Source organism: Pleurodeles waltl, chromosome 10 (genome assembly GCF_031143425.1).
Source record: "Pleurodeles waltl isolate 20211129_DDA chromosome 10, aPleWal1.hap1.20221129, whole genome shotgun sequence".
Taxonomy (NCBI): domain Eukaryota; kingdom Metazoa; phylum Chordata; class Amphibia; order Caudata; family Salamandridae; genus Pleurodeles; species Pleurodeles waltl.
The window spans coordinates 496,410,546-496,424,899 of NC_090449.1; the positions used below are offsets into that span (position 1 = coordinate 496,410,546).

The window sequence follows — 14,354 nt, forward strand, 5'->3', positions numbered from 1 at the left end:
AGTCTGGACACCTCACCAGACACAGGCCTTGTTTCTCCTCCCACAGTGGCTACAGAGGAAGGAGCTTTCTATGTAACTGTGGTCCAGAGGGTGGCTAAGGTCCTGGACTTTCATCTGCTTGTGGATGAGGTTAAGAACAATGACTTGACAGAGGTGCTTCAGCCCAGGGTATCTTCTTCAGAACCCCTTCTCCCCTTTAACAAAGCCCACACTGATGTTTTGCTTGGAGCCTGGGTCAAGCCCTGTACAGTCACTCCTGTGTACAGGACTATCTTGCTCCTCCATTGCCTGGGACCCAGACTTCCTCTTTCAGCATGCCATCCCTTAGAGTCTGGTGGTTCAGGCCTCAACCTCCAAGATAAATCCCAATGTGTTCCCTACCACAACAGTGGATAGGGAATCCAAAAGGTTGGCTGGCTTCAGAAAGAGGATTTACTTTTCCACCACCCTGGCACTGCGGTCCATGAACACTGCATGCTTAATAGGCAGTTATTTCTGTACTGTGTGGGATACGGTTGCACAAGTGCTTCCTTTGGTCTCAAAGGAGGCCCAAGCCGTACTCTCCCAAGCTAATGCTAATTGGAGAGATGCAACAAAGTTCATGATCCTATGTGAATTGCATATGACCGACTCGCTGGACAGTGCCCCATTGCTTACATGGTGGTGCTCCAGTGTCACGCCTCGTGGAGGACACCTGGCTTTTCAGGTGGATCTCCAGGAATCTCCTAGGGACATGCTGTTCTATGGGCTTCTCCTTTTGGTGACAAAGCGTATTTGCCACTTGAGCATTTCAAAGACAGTAGGGCTACCGCTAGGTCGTTGAGACTCTTTATGGACTACAACAGCAGCATTTTGTATTCTTCCTCTTTCGTGGCTATCCTATCGTAGACCAACACCCTCTCAACTGCTTCCTGACAAAGGAAAATTTCAGAATGCTCACTTTGGCTCAGGTTCTTTCTTTCCTAGACCTTGGAGACTACGTAATAGGCCTGGGCTTGTAGGATGCCTGCTTCCATATCACTGCCCTGCCTACCCACAGGGTGATACCTGTGGTGCAATAACAGTTCACTGTGCTCCCCTTGGGCTTTATCAGTGCCCCTAGGTGTTCACCAAGGTAATGGTGGTGGTTGCTGCACTTCTTTTGAGGGAAGGGGTTTCAATCTTCCCCTACCTTACAGAATGGCTGTTGAAGGCCTCTTCCTTGTGGCTAAAACATCTGCCAGGAGGGTTAGTGAATTGCAGGTGCTTTCGGTTCACCCCATAGGCACTCCAAACTCCCCCCCCCATTCCTTACTGACTCTTCTATTCTCCCCATTTTGCAAACTCTTTATCTCACATTGAAGAGATCCTTCAGGACCTCAGCTTGGTATACTGGTCCCTTCACCTCAGTTTGGCTCTGTGCTTCTGGTGTGAAAGAACAGTCAAACACTAAGGTAGGCTTGCTGGGGTGGCACCTATATAAGCACCTTAACAAGTCACTTCCAGTGCTGACCGATCCAATGCCACGCTGTGTCAAACCACACTACCTGCCGGCTTACAAGGAGATTGCTCAAATATTTCCAGATACATTCTGACACCTGGGGAATATTCTAATGTAATAAATCTAAAGCTAAATGGAGCCTCTCCTAGATAAAGCATGAGTGAAGGTAAGTAACTTGTTCTACATGTTGTCTAAGGATGTTTTGGTCACAAGCATTCCCTTTCTCCTGTTGACAATATGATGCTCTTGTAGGGGATTTCCATTTATAGTCATAAACACTAAATAGTCCCGCCCACATGAGGACCCCGGAGCACTTATTCATAATATATCCTCTTAAGTGGAGATGTTCGCCTTTCTTGAGGAAGGCCCGCCAAGTCACTTAAGAGAAAATTATTGTTGAATCTATAGGGATGAGCTTCAATGGCCCAAATCTTCATCTTTACTTAAAAAAAGAAGCCAAGAGATTCTATAGGTCTATAATTTGATGGTGTTTTAGTACAAACAGCATACATGTCTTTCACAAACCCTTTTTTAGAGTAACAGAGATGAGACAACCCAGGACAGTGTAGCCCTGTAGGCTGCCATTATATGAGTTAAAATAGAGTCTGTGCCTTTAAGGAGCCAGAGTCCACCAGTATCCCATCATGCTGAGTAGGTGACAGTTGCTTCAGTTTTTTTTCTGGCTCCTGCTGTCCGGACCCTGGGGTATTAAACTCGGCCAAAATCTGGCTTTTTCATTCAAAATTCACTTCTGTAATTTTGTGACATCTGTTTTTTCAACGTTTTTGGTCTTTACCAAGCAATTTCTGTCTTTTCCTGTCAAAACGTAAAGGTTTTGTCTCTGAAAAATGCCTTTTCTTTTTGATAAATGTCCATCCTGTGGAAGGAAGAAGGCCAAGACAGACCCTCACAAGGTGTGGATCCTCGGACTACCAGACACACATGTTCCTGCGTCATGTCAAAATTGCAGGACCTACTCCAGATGCACCCTCAAAGACAGAGAAAAGATTTGGCTTAGTGTAACAGAGGAAAGGAGAAGACAGCAGGTGCAATCTGTAAGAGGGACCTCAGAGCAAGGAGAGGCTAATATCTCTATCTGAGCTTTTTCATCTGTAACTGGTGAGCGTCCCAGACAAAAAAAAAAGCTGAAAAATAGCAAAGGTCCCAATCGACGTTAAGGAGAGGTACGGCCCCTACGTCTTTGCCGCCCATCCATGACTCGCTGTTGAGGAAATGTCATTGTTTGCCATCTAGACATGGGCCATCAATGTCGAGAGCAACAAGACCATTATTGACGTTGAGAAGTCCGGTTCCGCAACACTTACCATCAGCCAGGTCACTGTCAAGACTCCATAGAACATCGATGTTAAGATTGATACAGGGGTCGAGGCGTCGACGTTTATCACTGACAAGCAGGTCAACGTCGAGGCAGAGAGAGATCGGTCGACATCGAGGAGCTTTACAACCTCCGCAAGATTTCAGGAGGCAAGATGGCGGAGAAGGTACATCTATACTTCTCCAGACTTGCAGTATTGGAGAGCATACTCCTCCTTCAAAAGTGGCACATGGCTCTATGCTTCCTCAGCCTGCTCCGCCACCTCAAACTGTGCCTCCATTCCTGGCTCCTCCTCGAGCACCAGTAGTTCCGAGGTCCACATCTCGCAGCCCAAAACACTTATCTCCTTCAACTAGGCACTAATGTAATCGCTACCCTTCCAGGAGATCTCGTTCAAGGCATACCTTTGACACCACTTCCTCCACTACCGGCTGTTACTCTCTGACATTGTCAGACTCCCCACCACCAAGTATATCACCTGTGGATGACATTACTGTGTTTCAAGATGTCCTGGTGAGAGGAGCTGCAAAATTAAATAGCCCGACTTCGACTCCAACACCGTTGACTTCAGTCCTCTTTGAGACCTTACAAAACAGGTCAACATCCAGACCCCTGTTGCCTTTAGTACCAGGCTTGTTACAACCAGCCATGGAATTGTTTATAACGCCAGCATCAGTCAAGCCAGCCCCTTACAGTCTTCAGAAGAAGTACCGCCCTCCAGAACAGGATCTGGCTTTCCTTCGAACAGATCCAACACCTGACTCTGTCGTAGTAGTGGCCGCAAAAAACATGCCACTACTCCTACTTCCACAGTACCTCATGAAAAAGAAAGCCAAAAAAGTGACTCAGTTGGGTGAAAAGTCTGCACTACAACAGCAACCTTAATGAAGGCAGCAAGCGCTACAACCCCGTTAGGTAGGTATGACAGGTCGTTATGTGACTCCATGCAATAATTTGTGGACCATCTCCCAAGAAATAAGAGCCAATTTCCAGGAAATCCTTAATGAGGGGTGGCTTGTATCAAACCAGATAATTAGTGCCACGCTTGAATCCTCACTCCTTGCAGCACATGAATACTGGCATAGGGTCGCTCTCTGAAGACATGAGTGGCTGTGTCTTACCTCTTTAAAACCAGAGACTCAGCAGAGAAGTTTAAATCTTCTATTCTCTAGCACAACTCTTTTTGGAAGTCATACTTATGACAAGATGTTGAGGATGAAGGCTGAGATGGAGACCTTGAAAGCTGTTGGCTTGGAAAGATCCAGAGATCAACGTAAATCTTTCCGACCCTACCAGAGGCGATACTATACCCAGAGGGTTCAAACCTCTCAGTGGGGATGACATAAAAGCGACTCCAAACAACTGCAGCAGCACCCCTACCACCAACTACCAGAGGAAACAAGGCAGGGGTAGATCCACCCAGCAGACCACTCAAGGTGGAAAACAACCATCTGCTTCCAAACCCCGAGTTGTTTCTTCCCCCTCTTCTGTTACCCACTCTGGTGGGGGGAAGCATATCGTCACATTTGGCAAAGTGGCAAAAAATAAAAGAAGCCTGGATTCTGAATATTGTACAAAATGGATAGTGTCTCAGATTTACCAGCCCTCCACTGTCAATCCCTTCAAGACCATCCCGTTTTCAACTCCCTCTATTATGGTCAGAGGTCTATATCCTCTTTCAGAAACAAGCGGTGGAACCTGTCCCTCACCACCAACGAGGAATGGGCGTTTACTCCAGGTACTTCCATGTGAAAAAGAAAGACTGGAACAAATTCAGACCCATTCTCGACCTCAAATCAGCCAACAAGTGGATTTGGTGAAAAAAGTTCCAGATGCGGTCATTACACCAAATTTATCCCGATTTACACTAAGGGGATTGGCTCTGTTCCATCAACCTTCAAGACACATACTTTCACATCCCAATTGCCAGGAAGCATTGCAAGTTCTTGAGATTCGTAGTAGGTCAAGACCACTACCAATACAAAGTCCTTCCGTTTGGTCTGAAGTCAGCACCCAGAACATTCTTGAAGTGCATGGCAATGGTGTCTGCCCATCTGAGGAAACACAAAATATTCGTCTACCCCTACCTAGACGATTGGCTGATCGTGGTGTCCACGTCTCTAGAAGCTCAGCTTCACTACAACTGGACTTGCAGACTTCTCCAATGAGTAGGCCTCCAGGTAAACCTCACTAAGCCAAATCCAGTCCCGGTTCACACATTGCTTCCAGATAGTGCAACCATCGACACAGTAGAGGAAAGAATGTATCCTTCGGAGGAGAGACGTTTATTGATCCTTCAGAAATGTCACTCTATTGACAGCTTGCTGTCCAACAGTGAGAACAATATCCTCTCTCCTAGGCTCGATGGCATCCTGCATCTTTCTCACACCGAATCCTCGTCGCCACATGCAACCTTTACAGCAATATCTAGAGGACCAGTGGGAAAAGCTAACTGGCAATCTGGAGGACAGGATACCACTATTTAGTCATGCAAAGCTGTCACTGAAATGGTGGTGTTCCCTTTACAACCTGCTTTGGGGGATGCCTTTTTCATCAAGAGGTTTCTCCTCAAACAATAGCGGTGAACGCCTCACTTGGCTGGGGGGCTCATATGGACTATCTCAAGATTCAGGGCACAGATAAGAGAGGGAGTCCACATACCACATCAACAGTCTGGAATTACGCGCAGTCCATCTAGCACTAAAAGCGTTTCACCTGTCATTAAAATCCAGCTCCTGCTTATCCTTACAGACAATATGACCACCATGTACTACTCAACAAGCAGAGAGGGACGCGGCCCAGACCGCTATCACACAAAGCCCATGCAATATGGAAATGGCTCCTAGCCAGGAATCCAACAATCACCACTATGCATCCTCCAGATGTGCTAAATGTTCAGGCAGACTCTCTCAGCAGGATTCTGAAAGAAAAACCACAAGTGTGTCTTGCACGACGACGTCGTTTATGACTTATTTCACCTGTGGGGCACACCTTCTATCAACGCGGGATTGGCCACATCAATGGTCGTTCACAGACCTCCTTCACTGGTCCATCCGTCCACATCTCAGGCTGCCATGCCGACCAGACCTCCTGATGAAGTTTCGAGGCCAGATGGTACACCCCAATCCCTCCTCCTTGAGTTTGGCGGCATGGCTCCTTAGATAGTACAGTATGGACACTTGAATCTGCCAAAGGAAAGCATAGGTCCTCAAAGAGGCTAAGCTTCCTTCAACCCGTACCACATATGCCTTCAAGTGGAAAAGATTCTGCATTTGGTGTTCCTCCAAGAACATGGACCCCACTGCTTGCCAGGAGGAGGTCATACTGCCATATGTACTCCATCTGGCAAAATCTGGCTTGCAATTCTTGTCTATAAAGGTTCACCTGGCAGTCCTTGCTGCCTACAGAAAATGTCCTTCACAAACCTCTTTTTCTAAAATCCCAGTAATCAAGGATTTTCTAGAAGGTTTGAAAAGGTTTTCCCTCCCTTTATGTGTCCGTCTCCTCCCTGGGATCCTAATATTGTACTCTCTTGTCTAATGCATGATCCGTTTGATCCTGTTCACAAAGCATCCCTGCAACACCTTTCTTGGAAAACAGCTTTCCTTGTAGCAATAATATCGGCTCGCAGGATTAGCGAAATCCAAAGCACTCAGTTCTCACGAACCATATACAGTCTTCCACTCCAACAAAGTGGTTATGGGAACTCATCCGAAGCTCCTCCCTAAGGTTATTTCAGGTTTTCACATTAATCAGACCATATCTCTTCCAACATTTTCCAGAATCTCTCTACTCCATCGAGAAGATCTCTCCATTCCCTGGATGTAAGAAGAGTTTTAAAATTCTGTCTCGATAAGACACAAGACATTTGTAGGTTGAACCAACCTGTTTAACTATGGTCCAGTCCGTAGGGGTTTGGCCTCTTCTAAACAGCCCGTTTCCTGATGGATTGTTTCTTGCATCATCTTATATTATCAACAGGCTAATAAAACACTATCAGCTAAGTCTAAAGCACACCCTGCTAGGGGTAAAGCGGCTACAGCTGCTTTATTAAGAAATATTCCTATCCCAGAGATTTGCAAAGCAGCCACCTGGAGATTTGTCCATACATTTACCAAGCACTACTGCTTAGATTCGGATGTCAAAGCAGACGCTCAAGTAGGACAGGCCTCTCTTAGGAATCTGTTTGCTTAAAGTTGCATTGTTTTTTTTTTGTCCTCTCCCCCGCCTCAGGCAGGAATGGGCTTGCTACTTTACTCATTGTTTAGGACTATAAATGGAAATGCCCTACGAGAGAAGGAATGGTTTCTTACTTGTAACTCCTGTTCTCTTGTAGGGGAGTTTCCATTATAGTCAAAAGCAACCCTCCCTCCTCCCCTGTGGATTGTACAAACTTCACCAATTCTCTAAAGTGTTATCATATACACATCACCTTTAAAAATAACTGAAGAAACTGTCACCTGCTAAGCATGATGGGATACTGGTGGTCTCTGTCTTCTTAAAGGCACAGACTCTATTTTCACTCATATAATGGCAATCTGTGGGGCTACACTATCCTATGTTGCTTCACCTCTGTTACTCCAAAAAAGGGTCTGTGAAAGACACTTATGCTGTTTTTACTAACACACCGTCAAATTATAGGCATATATGATCTCTTGGACCCTTTTTTGAATTAAAGATGCTGATTAGGGCCATTGTAGCATATCCCTATAGGCTTCACAATAATGTTCTCTCAATTGACTCTGCAGGCCTTCCCGAAGAAAGACGAGTTACAGTTAAGAAAGCATTCCTTATCTGGCATTCTAATGTTGCAAAGCTTGGTTTACTAAACAGTGAAATCTTTGTTCATGGGCTGTACCAATCCCTCTCTTGTTTTCTGTTGGCGCTGAGCAAGAAGGTGTTTGTCTGTTCAGTTGCTGATACATTAAGCTTCTGCTGTACTTTGGACAAGAGAACCCAAGACCAAAAGAAGGCCTGATCAATGGGTCCCTTCTATGCCATTCTTGTGCTACTCGAAAAGTGAAGTCCTGCATGTAGATGACATTCTCTTCATAACTTCCTCTTTTGTTATAAAGCAGTATTCAAGATATATTTGAAAATCAAAGTTGGCACACCTTTTTCTTTCTGCTTCAAAATGGTATTGTTAATGTTTTAGTTGATGATGAGAAACACTGATAATTTTATTAAATAGGTTTGATAACTTGAGCTGCTATCCACTATTTCTTTCCCTGTGTTATTTGCAGAAGCCATGGAAATAGAGAAACATAAAGAACGCAAGCCTGAGGAATTAACTTTTGGTGAAGAAGCAGTAAATGAGATAGCTGATGAAGAGGCTGGTGTAAAAACATTTGATACACACACAGTTTCATTAGGAATGGAGTATAAGTCTTCAGCACAGCAGAGATCATGTATCGTGGAAGGTTTAGGATTAGATGCAGCCACTCCATCCTTAGGGTTGAAGGAGGAGTCTTCACAGTACCAGAATGACGTCAGTGATAGAGTCTTTGACGTTATTGTAAGGAACGAACCTTTGCCATACCAGAATCTGGAGCTCCTGCAACAATATAAAGGTAAAGATTCAGCAATCACCCACTACAACTTTCATCTCGAAGAAAGCATTATGAATTTCTACTTTTTAAGGGAGAGTTCAGTTTCAAATATATTTTACATTTTCAGACTTTAAAAGTGGCAGCAAACTGATGAGATTTCCAAGGGCATAAAGTTAGCCCACTGAGTGGCATATACATTAGTATGCACTGCCTCTGCCTGGTCCCAGAAGAGCATTGTGTTAACATACACTGCTTACGACTGCCACTTTCTCACTTTGTATGACTGGCTTTCACAGAATGTGTGCTTCTGCCTTTTCCTGTTGTTCTCTTCTACCCTTTCCAAACCTACTTGCAACCCTACTTGTTAATCAGTAACCACACTCTTTGGCCTTTTAGACATACCCATTTCCATTTACTTGCGTAACTCAGACTTGGGCCACCCACCCGATTTTTTCCTTTTCTTCTTATCTTTCATTTTTACATGGTGGCCTCACTTAATGAGGTAATAGAGACTCCTGTAGATCAGTGGTTTCCAGTCTTTTGGCTCCTGAGGACCCCCACTGAATCAACACTGGAATCCGGGGACCCCCAAGCAATTTGGATGATTTAACTTTCAGACATTAAAACGCATCAAATAAATACTTAAATTACTGAAGATGTTATTATTTTATATTAGAAAAAATATCCAAAAATCAAAATTTTAATGGGCAGGTTGGTGCTCGACTCAGCGACTAAGTATTCAATGTTTGGTTTGGTTTCGGAAAGTTGAATCCTCAGGTCCTAATTCTACATTTCCCAAGCAACTTCTGTATTTATTTTTTAGGTACATAAGCTTTTTTTAAGGAGGAAGCTTTTTCACATAAGTATTTTATGCAGAGAGGAAGTAAAACCTTAAGTGACTCATCTCTTCCTAGCCCTCTATCACATGTATTTAATTTGTTTTATAGCACCTCTCATATCGGTGTAGGAGCACTTTACATCACACACATACAGGGACAATGAATCATACATGTATATCGGTATATAGAAAATGTTACATAAGACAAAGGGGACAACAAGGTGTAGTATTCACATATCAATATATATGAGGAGGGTGTGATTAACGAGTGAAAGGCGCTCCTACCCTCAAAATTATTTGCTATAAATCGTCTTATAGTACATGGTGCCAAATACTGGGGTTACACCCTCCAATACCCCAACACAGTAACACAACGTTACCTATAACTTAGCTTAAGGTATTCGCACACATTGTACAGATTAAATTACACAAAATGTAAGTAGATAAGTTCAAATGTTATTGCAACCAAATAATGAACTTTACATTCATCAAAACCCCACAAATCAAAAAAATACATTAAATCAAAGTTACAAAAATCCTATTATAGATATTATGTTGGTAAAATTAAATATCCAATAGTCCATAATCCAAAATTGAAGTCTTAATTGCTTCACAGTTCCAAATTCGAATCCAAACTAATATTCTAGTATCCAAATATGATCCAGACCATCCAATAATGTTCACTGTTAGTTCACAGTTCCAAATTCGAATCCAAAATAATATTCTAGTATCCAAATATGATCCAGTCCATCCAATAATGTCCACCGTCAACACGTGTTTCATCCGGGGAGTGCCCCTGGATTTCGTCAGGACCTCCTACAATAATATTTGCATAAACACTATTTTAATACATCTTACAAATATCATACTATTAATGGTCATTACAATATTGTGTAAATAATAGGATTTTTGTAAATTTGATTTAATGTATTTATTTGATTTGTGGGGTTTTGATGAATGTAAAGTTCGTTATTTGGTTGCAATAACATTTGAACTTATCTACTTACATTTTGTGTAATTTAATCTGTACAATGTGTGCGAATACCTTAAACTAGTATTCACATATCATCTATACTGGTAGGCATTTTCTAAGAATGCTTGGTCTGGAGAAGCACAAACTCAGGATTAAAACAAGGTTAGCGTTGACTTCAATGATAAGAATTGATTTCTATGCAAACAAACCTTTTTTTTTAACAGCATCAGGATAACGTAAGACAGGGGAAAAAAAATAACTTTTCTTCCAGGGGATCTTCATCAATTGTGATAAGCACTGAATAATCCCCTCATGTGTGGGGACGCCGAAGCACTTTTTAAATATAATATATATGTATGTAGAAGCCCAGTACGTAATGCTTAACATATACATATATACATGCATGTGTCTGCAACCCAGGGGTGTCCCTTATCCCCTATGCTCTTCGTGCTGGTCCTGGAGCCGCTGGCGGGCTTGGGTCTGTCAGGATCCCCTGGCCAGGGAATTCCGGGCACAGGCTCCAGGAGAAACGCATCTCACTATATGTGGATGATGTGTTGGTTCATGTTACAGACCCGACCCTGTCCATTGATAACATTCTGCAAATATTCAACATATTTGGGGACCATTTGGGTTACTGCATTAACTGGGAAAAATCCCTCCTTTACCAGCCGACGGGATATTCCCAAACCTATCCCGAGGCACAATCCTGGTGGAAATTGAAGGCTTTCAATATCTCGGGCTATGTGTTACATGGGACACGCCCTCCACCAGAATTTGATCCCACAGCTGGGGATGTAAACCATTGAAGACACTTGCACTCAAGCTCTTGGGCAGAGCTGCCTTATATGAAATGATGACCCTGCCCTGCTTATTGTACATTCTCCAAAACACACCTTTTACGATTCGTGCTGATGTCCTTCAGAAAATTAATCAGGCAGTCAGAACATTTTTATGGACCGGGGGCTTCCCACGTATTGTGTTGCGCAAGCTCCAGAGGGGAGTCTGTGATGGGGGGCTTGCAGTCCCAGATGCACTCTTGTACTACTGGGCGACACAGTTAATGGTGGTAAATGAATGGGTCTTCGCAGACCAAACAGAACCAGCCTGTCTGACCATTAGCGAGGCAATGGGCTTCAGGCGGTATTAAGGGGTCATGCCTGGAGGGATGCCAATCGCCAGCTGGGTGGGAAGGAGACCCCTCACCATGTGGATCCCGCTCTGGGACGGTGACCTCAAACGGAAAGTGAGCAGTCTGAAGGGATTCTCCAAATAGGCGTTAATTGGAATAGAACACCTGTGAGACATCTGGATAGATAACACCCTCATATCCTTTAAGGGATGCAGCAGGAATATAACATGAGGGAAACTGAATGTTACAAATATTTACAACTGGGCCATGCGCTTCAGAAACACATACTGGAGGGGGAACAGTTACCAGAGGCAACACCACTTGAGGATAGAGTCCTTATGGAGCCGCTCCCAGACCTTTCGATCTCGACCATTCACAAGAAACTGATTAATAACTTGCCATATCCCATCAGGAGGCTGAGGGAGGCAAGGCAGGGGGACGTGGGCCCTTTTAATGACAACAACTGGGCAGATGCCATGAAAAGTGCCTGTAAAAGAGCCATACAGACTTCTTTCTGCCTAGTACAACTTAGGATACTATATAGGGCCTACTTTTCCTGAGTACAACTCAAAAAGATGGGACAAGCATCTTAAGGGGGTAATCCTTTTGGACATGTTACCAACGTGGACATGTTACCAACGTGCAGCTGGAGTGGCCAAGCGGAACGTGGCCAGGGTATGGGGTGCTCCCCAACTTCCGAGTGAGGCAAAGTGGGTCTCAGATATGGACTTGTGTCAGAGGACGGAATGAGTGGTCTATCAAAGTGGAGGCTGCCCCAAAAAGTGGGAGAAGATGTGGGGCCCATGGAACGTTCTACATGGACTCTGAGGAAGATGGGTGGGAGGAGATGGGAGACTGGTGGGTCCTTGTTTCAAGTGTGGGTGGCGGTGTGCCAGGTTGTCAATGTATGGTACGGACTGGAAGAGACTCTGCAACTGTTTATCCTTTGCTATTTTCGAGGGGGTTCTGTGTTTTGGACCACATGCATACAAGAGGGCTGTATTTTATTCTAATTAACCACTGTATGCTGCACATTGTTTAAAAAAAAATTAAATATATATCTGCAGCTTATAAAAAAGGATAAAAAAAACTGCTAAATTACTTTTACTTTTCCCTTTTAAAACTACATGACTCAATACCATTCATGTTAATAACGAAAAGCTGACCATAGGATACCTTCCAGAAATCTTTATTTAAAAGGAAAGGGAATACGTGACATTGTTATCCAGCAGGCTGTAGTTAAAACAAAAAGCATAAACCTGGTACTGTGCCTGTAAGAACCTCACAACACCTACTGTATCCCATCATGCCCCAAAGGTGAAGGGTCAGTTAATTTTTCCAACTCACTCAGGTAGGATCCTGAAGCACCGAGCTCTCTGTTTTTGACTATTTTGTCAGAAAAATCATATAAACCCTTTCAAGTATCTATCACCCTGATTCCTGCTCTTACTACCAGAAGCTTTCCAAGCGTACTTAGAAGGGCAGAGAAAAGATCCAGCTGCATGGACTGCAGGAGAGAGGAATCTAAGGAGCCCTCCTTTCGACAGAGGAAGAGCTCACGAAAAACGCCAGAAAATGAGATCCCAGTCAGCGTGAAGAGGTAGGGCATTGAGAGAAATTCCTCTCTGTTCTCTGTCAGATGCTGTCAAAGGTGGGGTCGGCTCATCTGTCGAAGTTGGAACACACCTGACACTCAACATCGAGAGCAGCATCACTGTAGAGGTCACATCACCATTCTACGTCAAGACAATCCTTAACGTCACAGCATCACCGGTCAATGTCAAGACATTCCTCGATGTCAAGATGACCTTCACCAGTAAAGTCAACACCGGCAGCTCAGAGGCATCCCTCGAAGGTTGAGGCATACACCGTAGAGACATTCTGCTGCAGAACAGCTTCTATTGATGTCAAAAAGTCAATGTCGACAACAAAGGCTATGCCACACCGCACAATGTCAAAGGAGCAATTTTCGATGTCAACCGAGGCACATGTTGCGGAATCCATATAGAAGTGTCCAGATTACATCAGTAAACCTAGTTTCTTCAAGACCTCAATCAGCCTGTAGGTCCCCATCACCATATTTCTCCAAGGTGGCTTCAGAGTCTAAGAGGTCAGTGCCTGCAACATCAGACTCAGAATATTTGCAGGCATATTCTCCTTTAAGGCCTGCTACACCATCACCTAAGAGAACACCTTCACCAAATGTTTCTCCCAGTACAGTAACAGTACCTCAGACAGCTACATGAACTACACCTCATAAAAGTCCCCAAGTATCTGGAAGATCTAGAAGTCTAATTCGACAATGTTCTAGCTCTCATAGAACAACTGTATCCAGATCTAGATCTAGAAGGTCCAGATCTCGCACAAGACGAACACCATCCTGGTCTACAATGTCTAGGTTACCAGTAAGAGATTACTGTCCTACTCTTTCTGGCTCACTTCCTGCCCGAGTCTCACTGATTGAAGATATATTGAAATTTAATGATTTTTTCATAAGAAGTGGTGCGAAACTCAATATAGATATTCCAACTGCAACATCATCATCATCGTCTGTGATTTTTGAAAACCTACATCTCAGGAAAGCTTCTAGACCACTCTTCCCTTTAGTGCCGGGCATTCTAGAACATGTAATGCGGTTGTTTCTTAACTCCAGCTTCTTTGAGATCAGCACCATCTTGAACTCTTGAGAAATATAAGGCTTCTAATCAAGATACATTATTTCTCTGATCTTATCCTCCTCCAGACTGTGATACTAGCTGCTGCATGGAAGTCCCATTTGACTTCCTGATCTTCATCTTTGGTCCCACCGGACAAAGAAAGCATGCACATGGATGTGCTGGGCAAAAAGATGTGTGGGACAAGAGCATCTTTTATGAAAGTGGCTAGCTCTTAGGCTCTCTTGGGACGTTATGATAGTTCTCTCTTGGATTCATTATTCAGATTTACTGAAAAGGTGCCTAAAGAAGAAAGGCAAGACTTATTTAAGGTGCTTAATGAAGGGGACCTAGTCTCTAACCAAATCATAAGCGCCGCTGCGGATGCCTCG

General features: G+C 43.8%; 1 protein-coding gene across 36 annotated transcripts in view; it reads left to right on the forward strand.

Moving 5' to 3' along the window:
- Window positions 1-14,354, forward strand: part of MAP4 (microtubule associated protein 4) — a 1,914,856-nt gene that overhangs the window by 1,072,309 nt on the left and 828,193 nt on the right. For 35 of the 36 annotated variants that reach the window (XM_069210826.1, XM_069210834.1, XM_069210837.1 and 32 more), the window contains one exon: window positions 8,060-8,386. The exons of the other annotated variant lie outside the window; for it this stretch is intronic. In XM_069210826.1, coding sequence (XP_069066927.1) covers window positions 8,060-8,386 — 327 coding nt within the window. The remainder of the gene's footprint in view (window positions 1-8,059; window positions 8,387-14,354) is intronic. 36 annotated transcript variants of the gene reach the window in all.